The 27653-nt window shown below is 41.7% G+C and overlaps 1 protein-coding gene across 8 annotated transcripts in view; it reads right to left on the reverse strand.

The window, feature by feature from the left end:
* rap1gds1 (RAP1, GTP-GDP dissociation stimulator 1) overlaps nucleotides 1–27653 on the reverse strand; it is a 61226-nt gene that overhangs the window by 12216 nt on the left and 21357 nt on the right. For 4 of the 8 annotated variants that reach the window (XM_036987623.2, XM_036987620.2, XM_036987624.2 and 1 more), the window contains 5 exons: nucleotides 22951–23076; nucleotides 19137–19283; nucleotides 12121–12249; nucleotides 11555–11680; nucleotides 3432–3575 (listed from right to left, as the gene is read on the reverse strand). In XM_036987623.2, coding sequence (XP_036843518.1) covers nucleotides 3432–3575; nucleotides 11555–11680; nucleotides 12121–12249; nucleotides 19137–19283; nucleotides 22951–23076 — 672 coding nt within the window. The remainder of the gene's footprint in view (nucleotides 1–3431; nucleotides 3576–11554; nucleotides 11681–12120; nucleotides 12250–19136; nucleotides 19284–22950; nucleotides 23077–27653) is intronic. The other 4 variants (XM_090183850.1, XM_036987626.2, XM_090183852.1 and 1 more) reach the window with 1 other exon arrangement.

The raw sequence follows: 27653 nt of genomic DNA on the forward strand, positions 1-27653 counted from the left end.
GCTGAACAGTTAATCAAAATGGCTACCCGGACTATTTACATTGACCCACTGTATTTGTATTTATTTACATTCTCTCTCCTGATTGCCTAGTCACTTTAACCAATACCTACCTACATGTAGATACTACCTTGTACCCCTGCACATTGACTCGGTACTGGTACTCCTTGTATATAGCCTCATTAGTTATATTATTGTGTTACTATTTCCTACACACACACGACCGTTCAAAAGCTTGGGGTCACACAGAAATGTCCTTGTTTTTGAAAGAAAAGCACATTTTTGTCCATTAAAATAACATCAAATTGATCAGAAAAACAGTGGAGACATTGTTAATGTTGTAAATGACTATTGTAGCTGGAAACAGCTGATATTTTATGGAATATCAACATAGGTGTACAGAGGCCCATTATCAGCAACCATCACACCTGTGTTCCAATGGCACCTTGTCTTAGCTAATCCAAGTTTATCATTTTATAAGGCTACTTGATCATTAAGAAACCCTTTTGCAATTATGTTAGCACAGCTGAAAACTGGCCTGATTAAAGAAGCAATAAAACTGGCCTTCTTTAGACTAGTTGAGTATCTGGAGCATCAGCATTTGTAGGTTCGATTACAGGCTCAAAATGTCCAGAAACAAATAACTTTCTTCTGAAACTCGTCAGTCTATTCTTGTTCTGAGATATTAAGGCTATTCCTGGCGAGAAATGGCCAAGAAACTGAAGATCTCGTACAACGTTGCGACCCTACTCACTTCACAGAACAGCGCAAACTGTCTCGTAACCAGAATAGAAAGAGGAGTGAGAGGCCCCGGTGCACAACGGACAAGTACATTAGAGTGTCTAGTTTGAGAAACAGACGCCTCACAAGTCCTCAACAGGCAGCTTCATTAAATAGTACTCGCAAAACACCAGTCACAACATCAACAGTGAAGGAAGAGGTGACTCCGGGATGCTGGCCTTCTAGGCAGAGTTGCAAAGAAAAAGCCATATCTCAGACTGGCCAATAAAAAGAAAAGATTAAGATGGGCAAAAGAACAGACACTGGACAGAGGAACTCTGCCTAGAAGGCCAGCATCCTGGAGTCGCCTCTTCACTGTTGACGTTGAGACTGGTGTTTTGTAATTAATTGTAATCGAACCCACAAATGCTGATACTCCAGATACTCAACTAGTCTAAAGGCCAGTTTTATTGCTTCTTTAAATCAGGACAACCATTTTCAGCTGTGCTAACATAATTGCACAATGGTTTTCTAATAATCAATTGGCCTTTTAAAATTATAAACTTGGATTAGCTAACACAACGTGCCATTGGAACAGGAGGGATGGTTTCTGATAATGGGCCTCTGTACGCCTATGTAGACATTCCATTAAAAGAAATCAGCCACTTCCAGCTACAATAGTCATTTACAACATTAACAATGTCTACACTGTATTTCTGATCAATTTGATGTTATTTTAATGGACCAAAATGTGGTAGTGTATATTTTACTGCTTTTTAACTCTGCATTGTTGGGAATGGGTTCGTAAGTAAGCATTTCATGGTCAAATCTACACCTGTTGTATTCGGTGCATGTGACCAATACATTTTTATTTGGTTCAGAGCCTTAATTTGGCCTTAGTTTAAGTGTTCGCACATCCATGAGTCTCTCTCTCTCTGTGTGTGTGTGTGTGTGTGTGTACAGTTGAAGGTGGAAGTTCACATACATTTAGGTTGGAGTCATTAAAACTCGTTTTTCAACCACTCCAAAAATTTCTTGTTAACCAACTATAGTTTTGGCAAGTCGGTTAGGACATCTGCTTTGTGCTTTACACAAGTAATTTTTACAACAATTGTTTACAGACAGATTATTTCACTGTGTCACAATTCCAGTTGGTCAGAAGATGACATACACTTTGTTGACTGTGCCTTTAAACAGCTTGGAAAATCCCAGAAAATGATGTCATGGCGTTAGAAGCTTCTGTTAGGCTAATTGACATAATTTGAGTCAATTGGAGGTTTACCTGTGGATGTATTTCAAGGCCTACCTTCCAACTCAGTGCCTCTTTGCATGGCATCATGGGAAAATCAAAAGAAATCAGCCAAGATTTCAGAAACAAAATTGTAAACCTCCACAAGTCTTGATCATCCTTGGGAGCAATTTCCAAACGCCTGAAGGTACCACGTTCATTTGTGCAAACAATAGTACGCAAGTATAAACACCATGGGACCACGCAGCTGACATACCGCTAAGGAAGGAGACGCGTTCTGTCTCCTAGAGATGAACGTACTTTGGTGCAAAAAGTGCAAATCAATCCCAGAACAACAGCAAAGGACCTTGTGAAGATGCTGGAGGAAACAGGTATAAAGTATCTATATCCACAGTAAAACGAGTCCTATATCGACATAACTTGAAAGAACTCTCAGCCAGGAAGAAGCCACTGCTCCAAAACCACCATAAAAAAGCCAGACTATGGTTTGCAACTGCACATGGGGACAAAGATCGTACTATTTGGAGAAATGTCCTCTGGTCTGATGAAACAAAAATAGAACTGTTTGGCCATAATGCCCATCGTTATGTTTGGAGGACAAAGGGGGAGGCTTGCAAGCCAAAGAACACCATCCCAACCGTGAAGCACGGGGGTGACACCATCATGTTGTGGGGGTGCTTTGCCGCAGGAGGGACTGGTGCACTTCACAAAATAGATGGCTTGATCAGGGAAGAAAATTACATGGATATCCTGAAGCAACATCTCAAGCTTGGTCACAAATGGGTCTTCCAAATGGACAATGACCCAAAGCATACTTCCAAAGTTGTGGCAAAATGGCTGAAGGACAACAAAGTCAAGGTATTGGAGTGACCATCACAAAGCCCTGACCTGAATCCCATAGAACATTTATGGGCAGAAATTTAAAAAAAGTGTGTAAGTGCAAGGAGGCCTAGAAACCTGACTCAGTTACACCAGCCATGTCAAGAGGAATGGGCCAAAATTCACCCAAATTATTTTTGGAAGCTTGTAGAAGGCAACCTGAAACATTTGAGCCAAGTTAAAAAAAATGTAAGACAATGCTACCAAATACTATTGAGTGTTTGTAAACTTCTCACCCACTGGGAATGTGATGAAAGAAATAAAAGCTTAAATAAATCATTCTCTCTACTATTATTCTGACATTTCAAATTCTTAAAATAAAGTGGTGATCCTAACTGACATAAGACAGGGAATTTTTACTAGGATCAAATGTCAGGAATTGTGAAAAACTGAGTTTAAATGTATTTGGCTAAGGTGAATGTAAAAAACTCTGACTTCAACTGTATGTATGTATGTATGTATGTATGTATGTATGAAGTCAGAAGTTTACATACAACTGAGTTTAAATACATTTAAACTCAGTTTTTCACAATTCCTGACATTTAATCCTAGTAAAAATTCCCAACTGTATGTGTGTATGTAGTACCTCCCAGCAGCAGCAGCACCATGAGGTCGGAGGCTGTTTTGAGCTGCGCCACATCCTCCTCCCGCACTCCATCCACTGTGTGAACTACCACATCTAACAGACACTCCACCAGGCCGGCCTCCACCAACTGCAGCTTGATCACATCTGAGAGACAGAAAAACGAGAGAGAGAGAGAGAGACAGACAGAAATTCAGTTACATAGAATTAACAATGACATACACTGCTCAAAAAAATAAAGGGAACACTAAAATAACACATCCTAGATCTGAATGAATGAAATATTCTTATTAAATACTTTATTCTTTACATAGTTGAATGTGCTGACAACAAAATCACACAAAAATTATCAATGGAAATCAAATTGATCAACCCATGGAGGTCTGGATTTGGAGTCACACTCAAAATTAAAGTGGAAAACTACACTACAGGCTGATCCAACTTTGATGTAATGTCCTTAAAACAAGTCAGAATGAGGCTCAGTAGTGTGTGTGGTCTCCACGTGCCTGTATGACCTCCCTACAACGCCTGGGCATGCTCCTGATGAGGTGGCGGATGGTTTTCTGAGGAATCTCCTCCCAGACCTGGACTAAAGCATCCGCCAACTCCTGGACAGTCTGTGGTGCAACGTGGCGTTGGTGGATGGAGCGAGACATGATGTCCCAGATGTGCTCAATTGGATTCAGGTCTGGGGAACAGGCGGGCCAGTCTATAGCATCAATACCTTCCTCTTGCAGGAACTGCTGACACACTCCAGCCACATGAGGTCTAGCATTGTCTTGCATTAGGAGGAACCCAGGGCCAACCACACTAGCATATGGTCTCACAAGGGGTCTGAGGATCTCATCTCGGTACCTAATGGCAGTCAGGCTACCTCTGGCGAGCACATGGAGGGCTGTGCGGCCCCCCCAAAGAAATGCCACCCCACACCATGACTGACCCACCGCCAAACCGGTCATGCTGGAGGATGTTGCAGGCAGCCGAACGTTCTCCACGGCGTCTCCAGACTGTCACGTCTGTCACATGCGCTCAGTGTGAACCTGCTTTCATCTGTGAAGATGCGAGTGGCGAATTTGCCAATCTTGGTGTTCTCTGGCAAATGCCAAACGACCTGCACGGTGTTGGGTTGTAAGCACAACCCCCACCTGTGGACGTCGGGCCCTCATACCACCCTCATGGAGTCTGTTTCTGAACGTTTTAGCAGACACATGCACATTTGTGGCCTGCTGGAGGTCATTTTGCAGGGCTCTGGCAGTGCTCCTCCTGCTTCTCCTTGCACAAAGGCGGAGGTAGCGGTCCTGCTGCTGGGTTGTTGCCCTCCTACGGCCTCCTCCACGTCTCCTGATGTTCTGGCCTGTCTCCTGGTAGCGCCTCCATTCTCTGGACACTATGCTGACAGACACAGCAAACCTTCTTGCCACATCTCGCATTGATGTGCCATCCTGGATGAGCTGCACTACCTGAGCCACTTGTGTGGGTTGTAGACTCCGTCTCATGCTACCACTAGAGTGAAAGCACCGCCAGCATTCAAACGTGACCAAAACATCAGCCAGGAAGCATAGGAACTGAGAAGTGGTCTGTGGTCCCCACCTGCAGAACCACTCCTTTATTGGGGGTGTCTTGCTAATTGCCTATAATCTCCACCTGTTGTCTATTCCATTTGCACTACAGCATGTGAAATGTATTGTCAATCAGTGTTGCTTCCTAAGTGGACAGTTTGATTTCACAGAAGTGTGATTGACTTGGGAGTTACATTGTGTTGTTTAAGTGTTCCCTTTATTTTTTTGAGTAGTGTAGTTAATCCTATGGTGAGAACGAGCACCGCCTGGTCATGCACGCTGTGAAAAGATGTCAAGTCAGCAGTTTATCAACAACTTGTGACATGCTGTGTGTGTCTCTCCCACAGACACACGCCAGGTTTGTTTATACACCCCACTTATGATGACATACATCATTGTCTGTTTTTTGTCCAGCAAAAGTACAACTAAAATCAACTATTTCAGAAGCTTTGTGCATTTCTTGTTGGCTAATCTTCCATAGTTGCCATTCATCCGGCAACGAATGACTCCCATTGGCTTCATCCAAAATTCTCAGACACAAAATCCCAGTGTGCCGGCTTTTCTTTTTTAGGATGCATACCTTACTTGTGATGTTTACTTTGCGATTATTACTTTTTCAGACCTAATTCCACTTCTCCTGCTCGAGTGTCAAAGGGTCCAGACATAGGTGCATGTCTCTAGTCTACTCTGCACTGGGGTAATCATTATGAAACATCATGTTTGTCTTCGTTTTGTTTTTCAAAAGTGCGAGTGAGTCATGAGACTGGTAGCAGCACCCTTGGGGTTCCTTATAAGGCAGTAGACATCAACTGTAACATAAATATGTCTTAGATAATGAAGATGTGTGAGTACATATATATGTACTCACACATGATTCAAACCTAGATAAAAATGGTGATTGATGCACTGGCCTATTGTGCTGTGCAGTACTACTATGTAAGGAAAGTCAGTCTTTCCTGGCAGGAAGTCAAAGTGAGAAACAGGAGGGTGGTATAGACAACAGTTGGTTCATCAAGACATGCATGGTAGCAGGGTGAACTTCAACATCCATTTAACTTGTTCAAATACCGGTTGCATGCAGTCAACTCAAGAACATGGATATGAAGTGGAAGTCCTGGCTCACGCAAGGAATCCCGCTTGTGGTGATCATTTTCAATAAACATCTGGGGGAAAGTGTTTTGAATGACCTACTTATAACCTAAATTGGAACGCAGTGGCTGTACAAGTAACATGCTATACATGATGTCCGAGCTCTGGGTCTTCATTTCACAGCTCTGCATGGGTTTTGACTGACGGCCATTCTGAACTTGAGCACCACGCGCAAAGTTGCCCCGTCCCTCCCGCTAATTGGGTAACCTTTGCAAACGTTTTGTTGTCGGAGCGAGGGAATTGCTGTAAATTACGAGGACTTGATGTATTTTGAAAGATGAGACGTTGAGGATAATAAATACAGCTTTGAATACTGCTATCGTGGTTATGCATATGCTTTCCATAATTATTCTGTAAGAAAATGTACAATTTAGCCCTATCCATATATGCCAATTAAACTGAAATTGCGGTTGTCAAGGTCATATAAAATAGCAAGCTGTTACTTGAATTTCCTGAAACGCTTCACTGTGTGTTTATTTTTCTGTTGTTGTGTTCATCCTGTTGAGGTGTGGGGTAGAGGCCTTCACGGGTCCAAAATAAACTGACCCGTCCTGTAATGGACCTGGGACTTTTGAGAAAAAGAGAGAAAGAGAGAAAAAGAGCGAGAGAGAAAAAGAGAGAGAAAGAGAGAAAAATAGCTATATATAAGACCCGTTCTGAACAGACCAGAGGACAACTAGACCCATTCCGTATAGATCCGGTAGGTTCAACCTTTAAGCTACTTTATTAACCACAGCTGATAAGGTCTGAGGGAGGGAAAGTAGCGAGAGGTGATGAGGTGTCTGTAGGCTACTGTGAGTGTAAGCAAGTGACATGGTGAGTAGGGAGATACCAACAACAACAAGCTACATGTGCCACTCTCGTGAAAAGCAAGAACAGAATCTCACACACACACACACACACACACACACACACACACACACACACACACACACACACACACACACGGAACCCGGATCGTCTGTTGGGTATTCAGGTGGATCGGTGAAAACTTCTAGTGTAGGTTACAAATCAATATACATAGTTTTATTGTACCAACTCCGCAGATTGTCCAATCTGAAACATGTATAGGCTAAATAATGCTAAATGCTTCACTTGTGGGGGGAGGCCTTGGTGAATGCAACTGTTTGTTTTCTTTCTTGGGACTAATGTGTTTGTAAAGCCCAAAGAAGACACTTGAGGATATTGAAATAAAAACGGTACAGAATGTACCCTTAATTAGCAGTTTATAATACTTATATACTTATTTACATTGACCCATGTATATTAAAGGCCTATATCATAACATTGTTCAATATTTATATAAATTAATTAGCAACAGTCTTGGAGCAATCTACAGTCTCTGGCCCCACCCCACGACGACACAGAAATGAAGTACTTATGTCACACAAATGACTTGGTTCCGTTGTCACCCACAAAACAAGGGTTAACTTATAACGGAGCCTATTCCTCATACAGCAGTATTGTCAAAGATAGGAGAGAAGGATACAGGGTTCATACAGGGTTTAAATCAGGCGGTGTCAAAGGAAGCCCGAAAAAAATGGACAAAGACTCCAGCCACCCAAGCCATAGACTGTTCACTCTGCTACTGTCTGGCAAGCGGTACCGGAGCATCGGCTCTCGGGCCAATAGGCTCCGAGACAGATTCTATCCCCAATCCATAAGACTGCTCAATAGCCAGACTGTTGAAGTAAATAGTCAATGAATGGTACGCCAACTATCTGCACTGACCCTACGCAAACTCACAAGACATTATAAATACACATACATACTGACATAAAAAACACACATATTACACACGTTTACACTCATCATTTGCTGCTTCTACACTGTTGTATATTTTACTCTTATTATCTATCCTGATGTCTAGTCACTTTACCCTGCCTTCATGTACAGTTGAAGTCAGATGTTTACATAAACCTTAGTCAAATACATTTAAACTCAGCTTTCCACAATTCCTGACATTTAGTCCAAGTAAAAATTCCCTGTCTTAGGTCAGTTAGGATCACCACTTTATTTTAAGAATGTGAAATGTCAGAATAATAGTAGAGAGAATGATTTATTTCAGCTTTTGTTTCTTTCATCGCAATCCCAGTGGGTCAGAAGTTTACATACACTCATAGTATTTGGTAGCATTGCTTTAAATTGTTTAACTTGGGTCAAATGTTTCGGGTAGCCTTCCACAAGCTTCCCACAATAAGTTGGGTGAACTTTGGACCATTCCTCCTGACAGAGCTGGTGTAACTGAGTCAGGTTTGTAGGCCTCCTTGCTCGCACACGCTTTTTCAGTTCTGCCCTCAAATTTTCTATACAATTGAGGTCAGGGCTTTGTGATGGTCACTCCAATACCTTGACTTTGTTGTCCTTAAGCCATTTTGCAACAACTTTGGAAGTATGCTTGGGGTCATTGTCCATTTGGAAGAACCATTTGCGACCAAGCTTTAACTTCCTGACTGATGTCTTGAGATGTTGCTTCAATATATCCACAATTTTCCTCCCTCATGATGACATCTATTTTGTGAAGTGCATCAGGCCCTCCTGCAGCAAAGCACGCCCACAACATGATGCTGCCACCCCCGTGCATCACGGTTGGGATGGTGTTCTTCAGCTTGCAAGCCTCCCCCTTTTTCCTCCAAACATAACGACGGGCATTACGGCCAAACAGTTCTATTTTTGTTTCATCAGACCAGAAGTAATTTCTCCAAAAAGTCCAATCTTCGTTCCCATGTGCAGTTGCAAACCGTAGTCTGTCTTTTTATGGCGGTTTTGAAGCGGTGGCTTCTTCCGTGCTGAGTGACCTTTCAGGTTATGTCGATATAGAACTCGTTTTACTGTGGATATAGATACTTTTGTACCCGTTTCCTCCAGCATCTTCACAAGGTCTTTTGCTGTTGTTCTGGGATTGATTTTCACATTTTGCATCAAAATACATTCATCTCTAGGAGACAGAACGCGTTTCCTTCCTGAGCGGTATGATGGCTGCGTGGTCCCATGCTGTTTATACTTGCGTACAATTGTTTGTACAGATGAACGTGGTACCTTCTGTCATTTGGAAATTGCTCTCAAGGATGAACCAGACTTGTGGAGGTCTACAATTTTGTTTCTGAAGTCTTGGCTGATTTCTTTAGATTTTTCCATAATGTCAAGCAAAGAGGCACTGAGTTTGAAAGTAGGCCTTGAAATACATCCACAGGTACACCTCCAATTGACTCAAATGATGTCAATTAGCCTTATCAGAAGCTTCTAAAGCCATGACATCATGTTCTGGAATTTTCCAAGCTGTTTAAAGGCACAGTCAACTTAGTGTATGCAAACTTCTGACCCACTGGAAAAAACATTGTGTGTGATAATGTGAATTATAAGTAAAATAATCTTTCTGTAAACAATTCTTGGAAGAATTACTTGTGTCATGCACAAAAGTAGATGTCCTAGCCGACTTGCCAAAACTATAGTTTGTTAACAAGAAATTTGTGGAGTGGTTGAAAAACTAGTTTTAATGACTCCAACCTAAGTGTATGTAAACTTCCGACTTCAACTGTATCTACCTCAAATATCTTGTACCTCTGCACATTGATCCGGTACTGTATAGCTCCACTCTTGTGTATTTTATTTTATTCCTTGCGTTTCTATTTTATTTTTAAACTCTGCATCGTTGAGAAGGGCTTGTAAGCAAGCATTTCAAGATAAAGTCTACACCAGTTGTATTTGGCACGTGACAAATAAAATTGGATTTGATTTGTATGAAGGGAGAAAGAGATTAAAATATGCTTGAGTCTAGGATTGTATTGTGTGTGTGTGCATGCGACAGAGAGAGGGATAGAGAGAGACCGAAAGAGAGAGAGACTTTTCTCTGGAGTAGAGTTAAGTAGGATGTTGTCTAGGAGACTGGCAGAATCCACTGTGCTGCCCAGAATGATAACAGTCAGTGACTCTCTCACACACACACTATCCTTCTCCCCCACCCACACACTATTCCAAGCATGCTCTTTTTTTGTGCTAAAAACAGCTGACACATTTTCATACAGCAGCCTCAGCCGTGCAGCTGACAGCTAAGGATGCGCGTGCCGCTTCACTCCAATGATCAGTTACCAAGGCCACAGGTGACTCCACATAATGTAGTCCCGAGTGCCGTGAGTGAGAATTCAGAGGAAAATACGCAGTGTGAAATACATTCAACTGGTAACCGTAATTCTCCCTTTAAATGATCCTCATATAATTCAATAAAATCACTCTGCGTACGCATTGAAGCCAGGATATGTCTTTACTTGGTTTTAGGCACGGACCCAAATATTGCAGTGGTGGCTATATTTATTTTGCTGTTCCAATGTGCAGTGTGACTTCAACAAAGGTAGTTTCCTCGCCAAACTGTGACTTCAACTAATTCATTATTCACTTCTGACAAAGGGGAGTTTAAAAAATCTGAACTAGATCATTTCTAATGTGCATGCACGCCCCACACAGACCACTGTTTCTGTATGCTTATTTGAAGTGTAATCATGGCTAATGAAAATGGCCATATGGATGCAATCATTTGCAATGCTAATTCTACAACATCAAAACACTGGCTCAATAATTCAGTACTATATTCCTGTACCCCAACTAGGTTTGGGCGGAATACCGTATACTGGGGTATTTTGAAATACAGACGTGTTTTTTTTTTACGGTATTGAAAATCATATCTACGTTAATACATTCATTACGGATAGTCCTGAATGAATTGTGAATAATGAGGAGTGAGAAAGTCAAAGATCATGCACCGCAGACATGCGTACCTCTCACCATTACCAATAACACTCAGCATTTTCTCATCATTCGCAATTCATTCAGGATTATCCACAATCATGGTAGCCTCCACATGAATGTAGAAGTGTTTAGAAACATATTCTACTCTTAATTACAATAAGTGGCTCCAACAAGACAATAAATCATTTACTATTCATTTCAATTGGTCAAAAAATAATCTGAAACAGAACCAAAATGAACTGAAACCAAAATGAGTCCACAAGCTTGATGTAATCACTGCGTGTTAGTTTATTTATAATAATCTTTATGGGTGTCAATCATTTTGAGAAAGATTTTGTTTAGCATGTTAGGTAAAATGTAAATTGTTAAACAAAATCTATTTCTCTGAGAAATTGTATTAGTATAAAATAATAGAATTTCCCCAGATTTTTTGGGGCATATAGCATAGCTCAGTATTTACATTTTTGATTTTACACAGTTATTATTGCTTAAGGGTGTCAATCATTTCAGACCCCACTGTACTTACACAGTATGACATCACATTCCCCTGACAACAGTATGTGGATCGGAAAATAACTCCCGCCTACTGTATTATACGTTGACATTTGATAATTGTAACCCGACTTGCCCGTCTTAATCACCTCTGTAGGGATAAATAAAGTTGTATGGAATTACCGTTCTCAGCGAGTGGAGCCAGGACCTCAAAGATCATCTCCTTCTTCTCGTGCTCCGCTTGCCTCTGGAACAGACGCACCAGCTCCTCGGCGATGTTCGTGGAGGCAAACTGCTCCTTGCTCGACTCTGCATAGAGGGAAGGAAAAGTTCAATCAAGACGACATGACTGGTCCAGTCTGTTCGGGATTCAGCGGAATCTTCCCTGTGTTTATTCATCATCGCAACGATCGCAGAGTTAGCACCAGGCTAGCTAGCGAAGACAGACACAGGAATCGGTTCTGTCCCTGGTTTATATATGACAAAAAATGTGAAGCGAGTCACCGTTCAACTTCCTACTAGGGTTGACAGTTTTGAATTATACGGCAAGATAAAAATATATGGTACGCTTTTGTTATCTATGCCGATATGGTATGGTATCTTGGATTACATATCGATGGTAGGTTTATGCTCAAAATCCCAGACAGTATTGTAGAAAAACTGAACCGCAACCAGAATGGCAGATCAACAGTGTTCTGATGTGTATACCCACAGAATTAGAACTCTACATCTATGGCAGGCATACTCACCGAGCTCGGCAAGGTTTCCGAAGGCAATGAGGCACATCTCTGTGAGGGCTGTGTTGTCAGAGTGGAGCCCCAGCAACTTCACCAGGGTGGGGATCACTCCCATGTTGATCAGCTGGGCCTGCAAGGAGTCTGGAGAGGACACAGGGGGAATAACAAAGGGGAGGTATGAGCACTGCCATCTAGAGTTTGGGAGTTGAAATGGGGGGGGGGGGGTGTCTGTGTGTCTGGGTGTGTGTTTAAGAGTGTAATCAAGCCAAAAGGGAGGTGTCAAGAAATAATAAAAGTCTCAAGAGGATTGTAAAAGGCCATTTCTAAACAAAAGGGAAAGGAGTTGCTGCAAACAAAGAAAGAAATCTGCACAGTTCTTTTCTATTTGCATAATGTAGACGAGCTATATATTGTCCTTAAGGTCCATGTCATATACAGTACGTCAGAGAGCAGATGTATTTCCCTGGGTATAGTAAGCTCTGCAAAACCAGCTCGCGCCTATAGTGGGGAGATAGGAGAAAGAGTTGATTAAGTTCATTTTAAAAGATGACCGACACTGACAAACAAACAGATGACAAAGGAAGGATGGATGAAGAGAGAGGAAGGGGTGGAGGGAGGGGGGGAGAGAAGTAAAAAGAATGGACTAAAATGAATCAATAAGCACATTTTAAAGACAAAAAGATAGAGATTAAAAGGGTATAAGGAGAAAGGGAGGGGAAGCGAGTGAGTGAGGGAGAAAGGAAGGAAGTAACCAATTGATAAAAAGTTATCTTGGTGAATTAACGAGGGTCCTCGCTGAAATACAAGTGAGGTTTGTTATTCTGTCAAAACATTAACCATAATCCACATTATGCCTCGACACAACCACAGGCCTTACGGGAGGCGAGCGAACTCCAGGAACATAAACCAACTTGGGTCACAAAGTTATCATGACCCAAAATCTCCAAAAAATAAATAACATTTACAAAATCTCGATTTCTATGTGTTAGGGAATGTCAAACAAGGCCTTGTAGAAGTAATTGTCAATTTGCACAGCCGCTGTAAAAACCATTGGATGTGCGGATCCTCCTATAAATATTAGTGAAGGTTACATTAGCTGTGGTGACAGTTTACAAACAGCCAGCTGAAGGGAGCGGACCGCTGGCGGCCACAGAAACTAATTTGCATGGTGTAATTGCAAAATGCTCCGGCCCGCGATGTGCAGAGTGGATCAACTCCATTACTCTGACGTGTTAGATTCCGTAGCCCAGGGTAGAGGACAAGACCGTGGTCGCTCTCCTCTCTTTACAGTTCCAAGGACGTGTAGCGCATGTGTTAATTGTACGCACTATAATCAACTAGCCGATCAGTACTATTTTTTTGCTTTACCGATTTCTTTGTCAAAATCAAGTCGCGGGCCAGAAAAAGGTCAGTTCTTTGAAAATATATAGGGCAATTATCATACTTTCTATCTAGTTTAAGATGTTCAAGTGCGTTTGATTATAACTCACATATGTCAAACAGAACATTCACAATGTTCAAGTTTGGACTGGAGTGTTGTTTTTTTTTAACCAAAACAATAATTCCCCCATCCAATGGGCTGGATTGAATGGGCTCATGGGCAAAGCCATAGTTTGCCTACACCTGGTCTAGAGGCTATATGAAGTGTTTCCGTCCTGTTTTCTCAAGCATCCTTCCCATGGAGCAGCGAAAAATGGCCTTAATTCAAAGCTAAACAGATTAGTCCATAAATAACCATAATTGAGAGAAAACATGTCTGTGTGAGATATTTTAAAATGTGATTTGATTTGAGGCTTTGCTGAAGCCCGTGAAGTGGTTTCATTTAGTGCCCTGATAGTGGTGCGTGGCGACTGGGGCTAAACGTTGGTGGCACCGGAAGTAGCACCGCTATAAAGCAGAGGACAGTGTAATCAACATATAAATAGAATTCTACCCATCATGGAACATTGACTTGAATGGGGATGTCCATTCTAATAAATATATTTCTACTGAGTAATCACAGCACTGTTTAATGTCTGATGATTGGATCGCAGATCATTGGGTTATGGAGAGAAAATCCACTTAGCTCCATGTTTAATTGTGGGAAAGAAACATTTGACATTGAGAGCCTGAGGGGTAAATTTTGAGCTGTCGCATGTGCCTCCCCTGAACGCCACGTTTTCGTACGCATTTATTTTTCCTCAGTCTATTTTGGTGAGTGACCTTGGACTGGTCGGGGATCATACGGGAGAGGCGATAGATCGAAAAGTAATTACTGTTCCGCATCTTGCCGACGGAGGAGAGAGAAAAAAAAAAAACTTGGGCCATTCATTAATTATTTACAAGATTCAGAGAGCAGCAGTACATCGTGGAACCTCAGGGGTGTAAACACCCGTGAGCATCCCTCTCTCTAAACCACAAACCAGCCTTGGGTAGATTCATTAATGCAAACCTTAGCAAAACATTTTGCAACAGAGAGTGTTTTGCAATGAAAACGAGTTTCTAATTGGACAAATTCAGAGAGATCTCGCTCGGTTTCTGCCCATTTGCTTCCTAGTGAATACACTCCTGGTGAACCAACAGTCCAACCAAGACTACAACTCAACTTTCTGCCCTGGGTTCCAGTTACATTTTCTACTAACTTTAAAAGATGTTAGGGTTGTACGTGTACAGTAACTTGCAAAAGAAAATGTTACATCATTATGACAAGACTAGTTACTTAGCTACCACAGTTAAAGGGTGCTAAACCATGTGTTCATGTGAATAGATCTATGCATAGTTACTTTAATAACTCTACCTACATATACATACTACCTCAACTAACCGGTGCCCCCACACAGTATCGGTACCCTCCCTGTATATAGTCTCGCTATTGTTATTTTACTGCTGCTCTTTAAATTATTTTTACCTTTATCTCTTATTCTTATCTGTATGTTTTTGAAACTGCATTGTTGGTTAGGGGCTCGTAAGTAAGCATTTCATTGTATTCACCTGTTGTATTCGGCGCATGTGACTTATACAATTTGATTTGATCCCAAATCGCGCCCTATTCTCTGGTGAAAAGAAGTGCACAAAACAGGGTGCAATTTGGGAAGAAGGCTAATTAAACTAGAATAAGGTTTTAAGGTTGACAGCAGAAGTGAACATTATTGATTACTCGGGACCTCGCACCTGGATAGACTATAAAGGCTCTGCAAGGAAGGTTGTGGGAGAAAAGGCAATCTAATTACAAACCAGAGAGTGACATGTAAGGGGGACAGAGAAAAGGCTACAGCATAAGCTAAGGAGGGACACCCCCAACTACAAGACAAGCCGTCACTACTTTAAGAGGAAAATGACTAAGAGCTCAAGCAGGACACAACAGAAAGCAATGGACAGACCACTCTCCAAGGGACACATATGCTCTTGCACCACGACCTCCTGTCACCATAGTGAGTAAAGTCTGAGTAGCATAAACTTGAACACTGGCTAACAAATAGGCTAGAGTGACAATGACTTAAAGGTCCAATGCAACTGTTTGTATCTCAATATCAAATCACTTCTGGGTGACTGACCATTAAATACCTTACTGTGATTGTTTTCAATTAAATGTTCAAAACCTGTCTAGGACTGGGGTTCCGCTGCCAACAGCCAATGAAATTGCAGTGCGCCAAATACAAATCAACAGAAATATCATAAATCACGTTTCTCAAACATACAAGTATTAGGCACCATTTTAAAGATAACATTTTCGTTAATCCAGCCACAGTGTCTGATTTAAAAAATGCTTTACAGCGAAAGCTCCACAAATGATTATGTTAGGTCACCACCAACTCACAGAAAAACCCAGCCATTTTTCAAGCCAAAAAGAGGAGTCACAAAAAGCATAAATAGAGATAAAATTAATCACTAACCTTTGATGATCTTCATCAGATAACACTCATAGGACTTCATGTTACACAATACATGTATGTTTTGTTCGGTAAAGTTCATATTTATATCCAAAAATCTTATTTTACATTGGTATGTTATGTTCAGTAAAACATGCAGTTCCAAAACATGCAGTGATATTGCAGAGAGCCACATGAATTCACAGAAATACTCATTATAAATGTTGATGAAAATACATGTGTTATACATGGACATATAGATAAACTTATCCTTAATGCAAACACTGTAAGATTTCAAAAAAACTTTACGGAAAAAGCATCATCTAAGTACGGCATTCAAAGCCCAAACAAGCCAAAATAAATATCCGCCATGTTGCGCAGTCAACATTAGTCATAAATAGCATTATAAATATTCACTTACCTTTGATGACCTTCATCAGAATGCACTCCCAGGAATCGCAGTTCCACAATAAATGCTTGTTTTGTTCGATAATGTCCATCATTTATGTCCAGTTATGTCCAAATAGCTTCTTTTGTTAGGGCGTTTGGTAAACAAATCCAAAAGCGCGTTCAGGTCCAGTCGGACGAAAAGTTCAAAAAGTTATATTACAGGTCGAAGAAACTTGTCAAACTAAGTATAGAATCAATCTTTAGGATGTTTTTATCATAAATGTTCAATAATGTTCCAACCGGAGAATTCCATTGTCTGTAGAAAAGCAATGGAACGAGAGATACCTCTCATGTGAAATGCGTGCGACAGAACAAGGCTGCTGGCAGACCCCTTAGTCAAACAGCTCCCATCCGGCACCCCTTCACAGGAGAAGCCTGAAACAATGTTCTAAAGACGGTTGACATCTAGTGGAAGCCTTAGGAAGTGCAACATAACCCATATCCCACTGTGAATTCTATAGGTGCTGAGTTCAAAAACTACAAACCTCAGATTACCCACTTCCTGTTTGGATTTCTTCTCAGGTTTTTTCCTGCCATAGGAGTTCTGTTATACTCACAGACATCATTCAAACAGTTTTAGAAACTTCAGAGTGTTTTCTAATACTAATACGCATTTATTAGCATCTGGGACTGAGTAGGAGGCAGTTTACTCTGGGCACGCTATTCATCCAAAAGTGAAAATGTTGCTCCCTATCCCAAAGAAGTTTTAACAATGATAAATTTCTCAAGCAAGAATTTTGCTAAGACTGGGAGTGGTCTGAGTGGGGAGGGGAAAACTGAAAACTAGCTGTTATTAGCAGAGAGGTTTGAAACTCTTTCTTGTTGGTCTATATCAATAAGACTTCACAACAAGGTGCAGAATGGTTCAATTTGCATGATGGGGGGGGGTAAGAAGATCCTCAGCTCCACGAAAACCATTGACAACTGTGTGCAGTTTAAAGCGATGTTAAATAAATGTTAACTATTTGGTTCTAATATCATCACCTATTGAATAACATAGTCAGAACTACACATGTCCGATTATTCCATGCAAAACAGTTAACGGTCTTATTCAGGGGCAGAACATCAGATTTTTACCTTGTCAGCTCAGGGTTTCGATCTAGCAACCTTTCTGTTACTGGCCCAACACCACTAGGCTACTGCCGCTACTGCCGCCACAATAACTCTAAATATTGGCCACCATTAATTGGATATTTCAGTGATATAAAATAAAACTAGACGTGACAAGTATGAGTGGTTTAGGTTCATTTCCCATGCTTTGTGGGCTGTCTGTCAGTCAAAGAGCAGAGGGGCGCATTTGACGATTTACTGTCATCTAACGATGTTAATTTTGCAAGCTACCGGTAGAAACTTACTACAGTTGGCTAAACAGTGTTAACTAGACCTAATGTACTTTTTTCTACACCCAACGTTGGCCTACCTAGCGAAGTTAGTTAACACAATCCCCTTTTCAACATTGTTTTTAAGAGTGTTTAATCACGATTGCTGCTGACAGACACGATAGGATACATTGATTGATGGACCACGTCAAATTGGCTAGCTAGCTAATAACAGATCATGTCAATATGGCTAGTTAACGAGCTAACTTTCAGTGGATAAACTAGATTACTATATCCAAATAGTTTGATTTGCTTGCCATCTATAGTGGTGATGACAGTAGTCCGACTAATAACTTTACCAGTTCGAGGACTGGCCGATGTCAAGCGCTTTCCAAAAGCCCAATCTCTGATGAGGCTATTGAAATGACACATTGTTTGCTTAGCTAGCTAGCTACATGCCAAATGGCTAGATTACGCTCACATAATTAGAAAATATATGATCCACTGATGTTTACTGATCATAAAAAGCATGCAGTTACTTGCTGTATATCTCTGATGATATAGCAAAAAATGTGCACAATTGTTTAGCATGAAATAATCTGAAATTTGTAGTTCTGACTATGCTCTTCAAGAGGAAAATAATAACAAATAGTTAACATTGATTTCACAAAACGGCACATAGTTGTCAATGGTTTTAGTGGAGCTGGGAGTATCCTTGCCCCTCGGCAGCCAAATCGAACGCTCTGCACCATATTGTAATGTTTTATTGATAATGACCTATTAACTAATTTACCGCCTGGTAATGTCACCAGGCAGGCCAAAACTCCAACCCACCAAAACAGCTGTTACACTAAAAGGGCATTAGCATAATTTCCCCTATTTGCCCGTACTATTCCAACCTCATAGTGTGGAAATGTATTTAAAAACACAGCAAAATATCATTTTTGACTGGACCTTTAAGAACTGACTTTGAAAGACAGTTCACTTCAAAATCAAAATTCATCAGAAATGTTTAGACCTCAATAGCAGTCGATATGAATCCATCCCATCTAATGAGAAGATCCAGTTAAATGAAAATATAGGCACAGTCTAATAGTTTGAAATTAGACTGTGGCCATGTTACCAACTGATTTGGATTTGAGGCATATTGCTGAATCAATCCAACAGATGGCCTGGGACGTGGACTCATCTCACCAATAGACTACATAAATGTCTGAATTTTTAAAGTAAAAAAAAATCACACAAACGTTCATATTAAAGTGAACTATCACTTTAAGACTGGATAAAAGCTCTCAACATAACATCTAGAACGTCTAGAACACCGACACTGCCAAAGTAGATTCATTCTTAAAAAAGGTTTACTCTGTTTAGTTTTGTTAATGTAGTTTACCCGGGGGGAGTTGGTCATTACCATTATCATTGCTATAGTTCATCAGCATGCCACAAAAGACAGTCAAGAGCTTCCCATTGTCCGGGTCAGTATTTTGGGACAGTGACTTTATGTGTCCAGCAACTATCTGAGCACCTCCCGCCAGGTCAACTGCACTCCTGCCCTCATCTGCAAAACAAAGAGGTCAGGGGGAAATCAAAAAAGAAGAAAAATCACAATCACAACAACTAACCTGGGGAGAAAAAAATATATATAAAAAAGGGAGAGAAAGTTAAGCAAGCAGTAAAAATAAAATAAAGAAAATACACAAAATCACATAAGTAAATAACACATGCTATAGAAATACGGCCATAAATAATAATTATAATAATGAATCATAACGTGAAAATGGAAAAGGCAAAACAAAAAATGACTTGAGGCAGCTAACTAGAAATTAAATCACACATAACCCAAGCTAATACCTGTTGCACATAGCTCAGAGACATGAAATTACATATTGTGCGTTTTGCCGTTTGTTTTGGTCATCCCCACCCCAAACCTCAAAATGTATTGGTGCGCTTGTGGCGATCAGTCTGAAGAAAACACAAATTTAGTGACAGTGCTGATGAAGCCAATTGGTTCAAAATAAATCCAAATGACTGAATGCTAATTGATTTTCATCACAGGTAGATTCTTCCAGATTTCAGAATCATGGTCAAATTCTAATACAGTGTGGATATGAGTGGAAGAGACAACCATACTACAGAAGTAATGGAGACAGGTTATGTATATGAGCATGACTGTGAACAGCAAATGTATGGTGGTAGAGTGACTGAGTCCCAGCTGGATTGAATAGAGAATAAATCTGTTCGCTTTGTGCAATAAAAAAAATCCTGCATCTTGGGAACTGAAGACCAGACAGCCTAGGGACCATGGGAATTGAAGTTGTCACACTCAGTGACTCCAGTCTGTTTTTATGAAATCATTTTTAGCAGACGCCTCATTGAGTGGCCTTAATTAGCACCGTATTACTACAGTACCCTTTTAGGACACTGCTCTGCTCAACATAGCAATCTACTACTGCCATGAACATATATGCTAAACAAAAATGCAACAATTTCAAAGATTTTACTGAGTTACAGTTCATATAAGGAAATCAGTCAATTGAAATAGACTCATTAGGCCCTAATCTATGGATTTTACATGACTGAGTCAATTGAAATAAATTCATTAGGCCCTAATCTATGGATTTTACATGACTGAGTCAATTGAAATAAATTCATTAGGCCCTAATCTATGGATTTTACATGACTGGGCAGGGGTGCAGCCTTGGGTAGGCTTGGGAGGGCATATACCTACCTACTTGGCTGCCTGGCCTACCCAATCAGAATGAGTTTTCCCTACAAAAGGGTTTTATTACAGACAGAAATACTCCTTAGCACTGCCCCCCCATTCCCCCTCAGACGATCCCGCAGGTGAAGAAGCTGGAAGTGGAGGTCTTGGGCTGGTGTGGTTTCACGTGGTCTGCGGTTGTGAGGCCTGTTAGACGTACTGTCAAATTCTCTAAAATGAAACATGGGACCAACACTTTACATGTTGGGTTTGGATTTTTGTTTAGTATAGTATTATTTTTTTTACATGATTTTGGACACAATTAGCCTATGTCATATTTATAGAACATCAAATGAACCTCACTAAAGGGTTAAAAATGTTGTCAACAATGTTAGATAGGTAAAAAATATACATTTTAAAAAGTGGATTAGTTGGTGCGCCCGAGGTTAGGGGTTAAACTTTAAGGACATCACCTTTACCTGCAGACACCACATGTACTGTAGACCAAGATTGCTTGATGTGCCAAGATATAATGTAGCAAGACGTAGGGAGGCCATGTGCTCTCATGGTAGCACCATCATGTGACAGTACGCTAATGTTAGACATAAAAAGCAAAAATAAATAAAAAATAAAAATAAAAAGTATGTCTGAATTGTGTTAGCCGACACGGGAACATAGACACATAATAAAGTGTGTGCTTGATGATGGCAGACGAAATGGGGATGTCTGGGACGTAGCTAGCAGAGGAAGTGTTACAGTATGGGTCTTGTCAGTATATTATTGTCTTCATTAGTTGTTTTAACACAGGAACATATTGACACATTATACAGTCTGTGCTTAATGATGGCGGACAAAATAAGAATGTCTGGAACGCGCAGCTGCATAGCTTGCATAGGAAGTGGTAGATGATGAGTCAGGAAAAGAAAAGAGGTGAGAGAGCAAAAGAGAGATGGGCAGGGAGGGGGAGAGAGAGAGTTGTAGGAGAAACAAAGCAGAGAAAGCAAGGGAGAGGGACTAAACAATTTGCATGGAATCTGGTTGCCATTGATGGACAAAATGATGGTACTGTTTTTCTGCTGCTCGGTCTGAAAGTTGTTTGAATGCACAACGATTGGCAGTTGAAGTGGTCAGTTTGTCTTGTGGTAATTACAATTTGAAAAAGGGCCAGTACCGAACAACTACAGACTCCTTCTAAGCTGATTTCTTCAGTGGTGCCCCCGTTAAGAGTTGAAAACAGCTGCAGCTCCGATTGAAACACACGTTTCTGCCACTATGCTCTTACACTCTCTATGACCCTATCAAACCATAGACGTCTCACCTTTCAGTGATGGGAAGAACAATTCACCAGAAACAATAGCTGCCATTAAGGCCTCTATGCAACACATTTTCCCCTTAAATGTATTCACGACAACTCTTGATTAATTCCCCTAAATCTTTAGTCTAGTTACTTTTTTGAAGCGGGGGCCGCATTTGGTCTCCAACGAGGTCTGGAGGGTCCAACTGAAATGTGGTTATATTTTCTCGCCGTCAAGATAAAAAAAAAAATCCTCCATAGTTGTTTAAATTTTCGATGCTCCCTGACTGTAAAGCTTTCATTTTGGTGATTATTTAAGGAGCTGGACACAGTCAAAAAACTATATGAATGTAGGTCGTCTAATTTCTACACTTCCCGTAACCCAAAAATGTGTTTTACTCAAACCAGACTGAACAAGACCCTTACGGGCCGGATCTGTATGGTTGACACCCGTTCTAGAGGCATTGGGGGAAGTGATTGTAAGCAGTTTTATCTTTGTGTGACAGACTTTGAAGGTGAGGGTGTCCGTCTGGGGAAAGAAGTGCTGCTCTCAGCAGGAACTCAGGGCTGACTAGTTCCCCAGACGGACAGGGGATTGGCAGTCACCATGGCGCCTATTAAAATGGACAGAACAGAATTCCTGAATAGTGTTATATTAGAGCTGCTTAGCGAAGCTTTTGCTACTCAGATGAAAAATTATGGATTTCACATTGACTTTCGGGTTGAACCATGGAATATCATAGTCATCCTACAGTAGAGAGCCTGTATTTTCAGATACTTTTTTTTGTCCCTTTATTGCCAGAGTATTCCAAATTATACCCAGAGTATTTCCCACTTGTGAAACAGGCTAGTCTATGTCCCATTACGATGACCTAAGACTAAACCGATTTTCAACATATCAATGCCATACAAAAGAGCAGATATTGCTAAAAGCCGGTTCGGATTCTGCTGACACCAGTATTCCCCAAGATGTAAGGCACCTCTTCAGGGAGAGCAGAGGGGGGACAGTTGTCAAATAAAGGCACTTCAATACTTCCTCTCCAATTACACCTAAGGCAAGATGCCCCCCCCCCCCCTCCTAATAAAGTGACTTCCCCATATAACATTTTTTGAATATATTTTTTTTAATCTATTTGAAAATGTTGATGGTGGACCCATTGACACCGATCCCGGGTCCTTTTCCACCCGGTGAGAAACGTGTCAGGGAAACCTATGACAGGGTATACTTACGGCTGTCGTAGCAGATGTTGCCTAGGGCACGGCCTGTCTGCAGCAGCACCTCATGGTCCTTGGAGTGGAGCAGCTGCACCAGGGGGGGGATGAGGCCCGCCTCCACACAGGGGCTACGCATGAACTCTGGAGGGGAGACGAAGCACAGGCAGGAATAGCAGTTAAGCTTGAGAGTGAAGTTTCCCCTAGGTACAGATCTAGGATCTGCTTCCCTTCCCCACAATCCTAATCTTAAAGGGATAGTTCAGGATTTTGGCAATGAGACCGTTTATCTACTTTCCCAGAGTCAGATGAACTTGTGGATAGCATTTTTATGGCTCTGTGTGCCGTTTGAAGGAAGCTGCTAACTAGCGCTAGTGCAATTGCTAATGTGACGACCCTCCCACTCTGTCTGCCGAATTCTTTCTCTTTGCCCTTGTTTTCCTTATTAGGATATCGGTGGGCGGAGCTGGGAGGGTCGTCAGCAAAATTGGACACACCTGGGTTCGGGTATGTCCTGGGGATAAATACACCTTCCCATTAATTGAGGAGGCTCTCACCATGCAGACACACTGTTGGATTTTGGCTGTGGCATTTTGTGGCTGTTTTGGCCCCTCATTATCACATCAACGTATGCAACCACTCACACCATTGTTACTTGTTTATAGGTTACTTTAGTTAATAAATATATTTTGTTATTCCTTGAGCTCCACGTTGTCTCCTTTTTTTAGGAGGCTGCTTGTGACAAGTGGGGGCTCATCTGAGATTATAAAGTTGGTTCCTAGACATTTTGGTGGATATTATTTTGCTGCATTATGATGGGGTAATGCTATTTGGTATGCGCTTTGGTTGGTATTCACTGCATAGTCTTATAGGTGTGCGGTATAGTGCCTTAGACGTATCAGTGTTTTTGGTTGTCCGGTGACCTCATCAAACGTGTTCCATGGAAAAGTATGCCAGTAGGCCCAATACTAGTGTTAAGCTGACTGGTATGAGTACTTTGTTTGGGAGAAAATATGGAATTAGTGTTTGAGGACTTTGTTTATATTTTGTGACAGCTTTTTATTTGTTTGTTTTTTTTGCGCTGTTTGGTAGGCCCAGTGTTGGTTGCCTTTTTGTTTTTTTGGTAAACTTACCACTGCGGTGGATAGATGGTTGTGTACTGCGTTGGATAGAGTTACATTGGTTAGTTTTCAGGTCCCTGACCAGATTGGAAACCCTTTCTCTACTTGCTGTTGGGACAGCGGTCTGAGGTGAGAAATAATCTGCTGTGTACCTCAGTGGGAGATTTGGGTAGGGTAGTGCCATTTGCTACCCGGAGCTATAGCCTGTCTTTCCCCTGTTAGGCTTAGCGACGTGTTCCACTTTGGAATACGTTGGGCATGGTTGTTTTGTTTGTTATTTTTGTCTGTGGACTGAGCAGTGGTCTCGCGGGCACATCCTTGGCTTGAGGGTAATCTGCCAGTGAGCTGGGGTGTTTTTCCATGCCAGTGGGATTTTCCATGCCAACGGGCTACAGTGCATAATTACCCACTGCGAATCTGCACAAAGACTAGAGTGGAGTTATTGTAGGATTTGGGGGAAGTTCCTAAAATATCTGATCTCTCTCCTGTGGTGCCCAGTGTGATTGGTGCTTCTCTTGTTGTGGTCTGGTGTGTTCAGCAGAGGGGAAGAGTGAGAATATTTTTAGTAGTGACTGATGTCTAATGTACACACTAGTTCATACGTGTTCCATCAGAGGAACTGTTAGAATAATGTACTAAAGAACAGGTGTTGAAGATCGCTGATCACGACCAGGTTGAAATGAGTGATAAACATCTTAAATTATGTTAGGTTGATTTGAATGCCAATCTGATGGAGTGTGGTATACTAGAAGTTAATGGCCGCTAGGATCATACTAGGGCTAATGGCCGCTCTGTCAGTTATCCCTAGTAATCCGTTTTTTGAACAACAGAAAGAACTGCTTCTGTTACAACTAGCGCATGAGCAAGCTAAACTAGAGCATGAGTGGGTTCGGGAGTGGGTGTTAGAACAAGCTAAACTCGAGCATGATCGCGTTAAGTATGGAAAGACATTTGAATTTAAACAGAATTTGGAGAGTGGAAATATCAAGCTGCAACAAGGGTGGCTAGAGTTGGTTAGGGAAGGAAAGCGCTCTGGAGTTTGCTCTGGGAAAGTGACCCCGATTTTCCTACTGTAGGGGTCGCTCCTCTCTCGATCAAGTCCCAGACACTGTTGCCAAAATGTAATGAGAAGGACCCTGAGACGTTCTTTTCATTGCTTGAGCGTGTTGCTGACGCTAGGAGTTGGCCTGATTCTGATAGCACTTTAATGTTAGTGTTGAATGGTAAAGCGCAGGAAGCATATTCAACTCTTAGTGTAGCTGACAGTGTCAGCTCTCTGCTAAGGTTCAAATGGCTGTTACAGATTTACGAATTGGTTCCTGATGCTTACCGCCAACGATTTAGAACTTTTAAAAAAGGCTGATAACTCACGCAAACTCAACATGGGTCTTATCTTAAGTTTAATTGCTGGTGTACCGCTACTGCGGTTATGACTTTCCATGAGCTGTGTGATCTGATTATGCTAGAGCAATTTAAGGGTACAATCCCTGATCGTATAGCCACGTACATTACATGAACGAAAAGTGAAGACTGTCTCTGAAGCTGCGGTTTTTGGCGGCGGAGTATGTTTTGACTCAGAAAAGTGTCTTTGCAGAGCCCCGTATTCGGAGTGAGTGGGGACGTTTGGCAAGATTTGGTCCTCGCCCACTGGTTTACGGGCAGAGTTTCATCTAAGGTTTAGCCTGGCTCCCGTGGTAAAGCTGACTTTTGTCAAGAGTGTAACTACTGTCATGGTTCAGGTCATTGGAAAAACGAATGTCCTGTTCTCAGGGCTAAGGGTAAATTCAGTAATCACGCTAACGTTAAACCTAAACCTACGGCGTTAGCAGTGCCTGTCCCACATCTGTTCAGTCCTGTCGCTCTGTTTCATGTCCAGGGGCCTGTGAAAGTCCCAACGGACTCAGATTGTTTACCTTTCGTTACAGAGGGTTTTGTGTCTCTGTTAAGAAGTAACGTGCCAGTGAAGATCCTGAGTGAAACAGGTGCCTCTGAGTCTGTGTCCGAGTCTGTTACCCTTCTCTGCTGAGACTGATTCTGGATAGTGTCTTAATTAGAGGAATCGTTTTGAACACTGTCAGTTCCATTGAATTCTGAATTGGTGAAAGGCAAGGATGTTGTAGGGATGCGTCCTTCGTTGCCTATTGAGAGTATCGATGTTATCCTTGTGAATAACTTGGCTGGTGAGCGTGTATGGCCTGTCATGTTCATCTCTAGTGGTTTCCTCTAAACCGTCACTTGTAGGGATTCCCGATGAGTGCACAGTTTCCCAGAGGTGTTCTGTGCGGTGATGCATTCCATGAGCTGTGGTGACCTGGTCGCTGCACCGGCTAATGACGATGTTACAAAGAAATCTGTCAATACTTTCCTTGTTATTCTGGTTTCTGTGCCCTGATCTAATCAAGGAGCCACGGGCTGACCCCACATTAGAAGAGTGACGTGGCCACTGTTTAATTTGCTGTCCTGTTCTGTCACTCCTGTCTGTTCCCTTCTGTTCTCGTTATCTTCTTTCCTCATAAAGGTTGCTTTGTGCAAAGGTTGCTGAGGTCTAGGGAGGACGAGGTTGGCTGGAGCAGTATTTTGTTTGTTTGGTTGGTGTGGTGTGGTGTTCCAGGGTCATTGGTGGTCCCCGGTTTTATGGGTGTGTGTGTGTCGACCCTCTCACTCGGTCTGCCGAATTCTCGCTCGTTTTCCTTATTAGGATGTCGGTGGGCGGAGCCGGGAGGATTGTCAGTGAAATGGGACACAACTGGGCCTGGGTGTGTCCTGGGGATAAATGCACCTTTCCCCCATTCAATGATGAGTCTCCACACAGACACACTGTTGGATTTCGGTTGTGGCATTTTGTAGCTGTTTTTGTTTGCTTGCTTTGGCCCCTCAACATCACATCAATGTACACAACCACTCACTTACACCATTGTTACTTGTTTATAGTTTAGTTAATAAATATATTTGCTATTCCTTGATCTACACGTCGTCTCCCGTTTAAAAAAAAATGTTTTACGGGCTACGAGCCGGTTCGGGACACTAACTAGCGTTACCCAGTGACTTCCAGTCATTGAGCGATCTTCTGCGTGCTAGCCGATACAATAGACTTCCAGTCATCACCCTAATGCTAATTAGCATTGGCTTGTGCAACTGCCTCCAACTTCATTACATTCTGGACACAGACAAGTGGTATCCATGAGTTCATCTAACCCTGGGGGAGTCGATAAAGGGCCTCATGGCCAAAATCCCCAAATCACCCATGAGCAGTGTCTCGGTGAAACTTCCCCCTCATACCACTCTGAATGAACCATAGAGAAAGGTGGTGCCGTGCGGTCTCGATTAAAGATGCAGTCCGGGATCCTAAGTACTTAAATATTGTACACACAAACAGTCAAAAAAGAAAAGTAAAAAACTCCAGGGACTCGTTTTGGCTTGTGAGCACTACTTTCAAAACTACTGACTGAAATTATACAAAACCTTTGAAGCAACAATTTAAAGCTGTAATCAGAAGTTTAAACAAAGCATTTCCATGCCCTTGTTTCAGTAGATAGGCTGAGGGAAGGGGCTTCAGAAATGTAACCACTCTCAAATTCATAGAGCTATGAATCCAATGAC

Source organism: Oncorhynchus mykiss, chromosome 9, assembly GCF_057628025.1.
Source record: "Oncorhynchus mykiss isolate SJ-2025 chromosome 9, ASM5762802v1, whole genome shotgun sequence".
Lineage (NCBI taxonomy): Eukaryota > Metazoa > Chordata > Actinopteri > Salmoniformes > Salmonidae > Oncorhynchus > Oncorhynchus mykiss.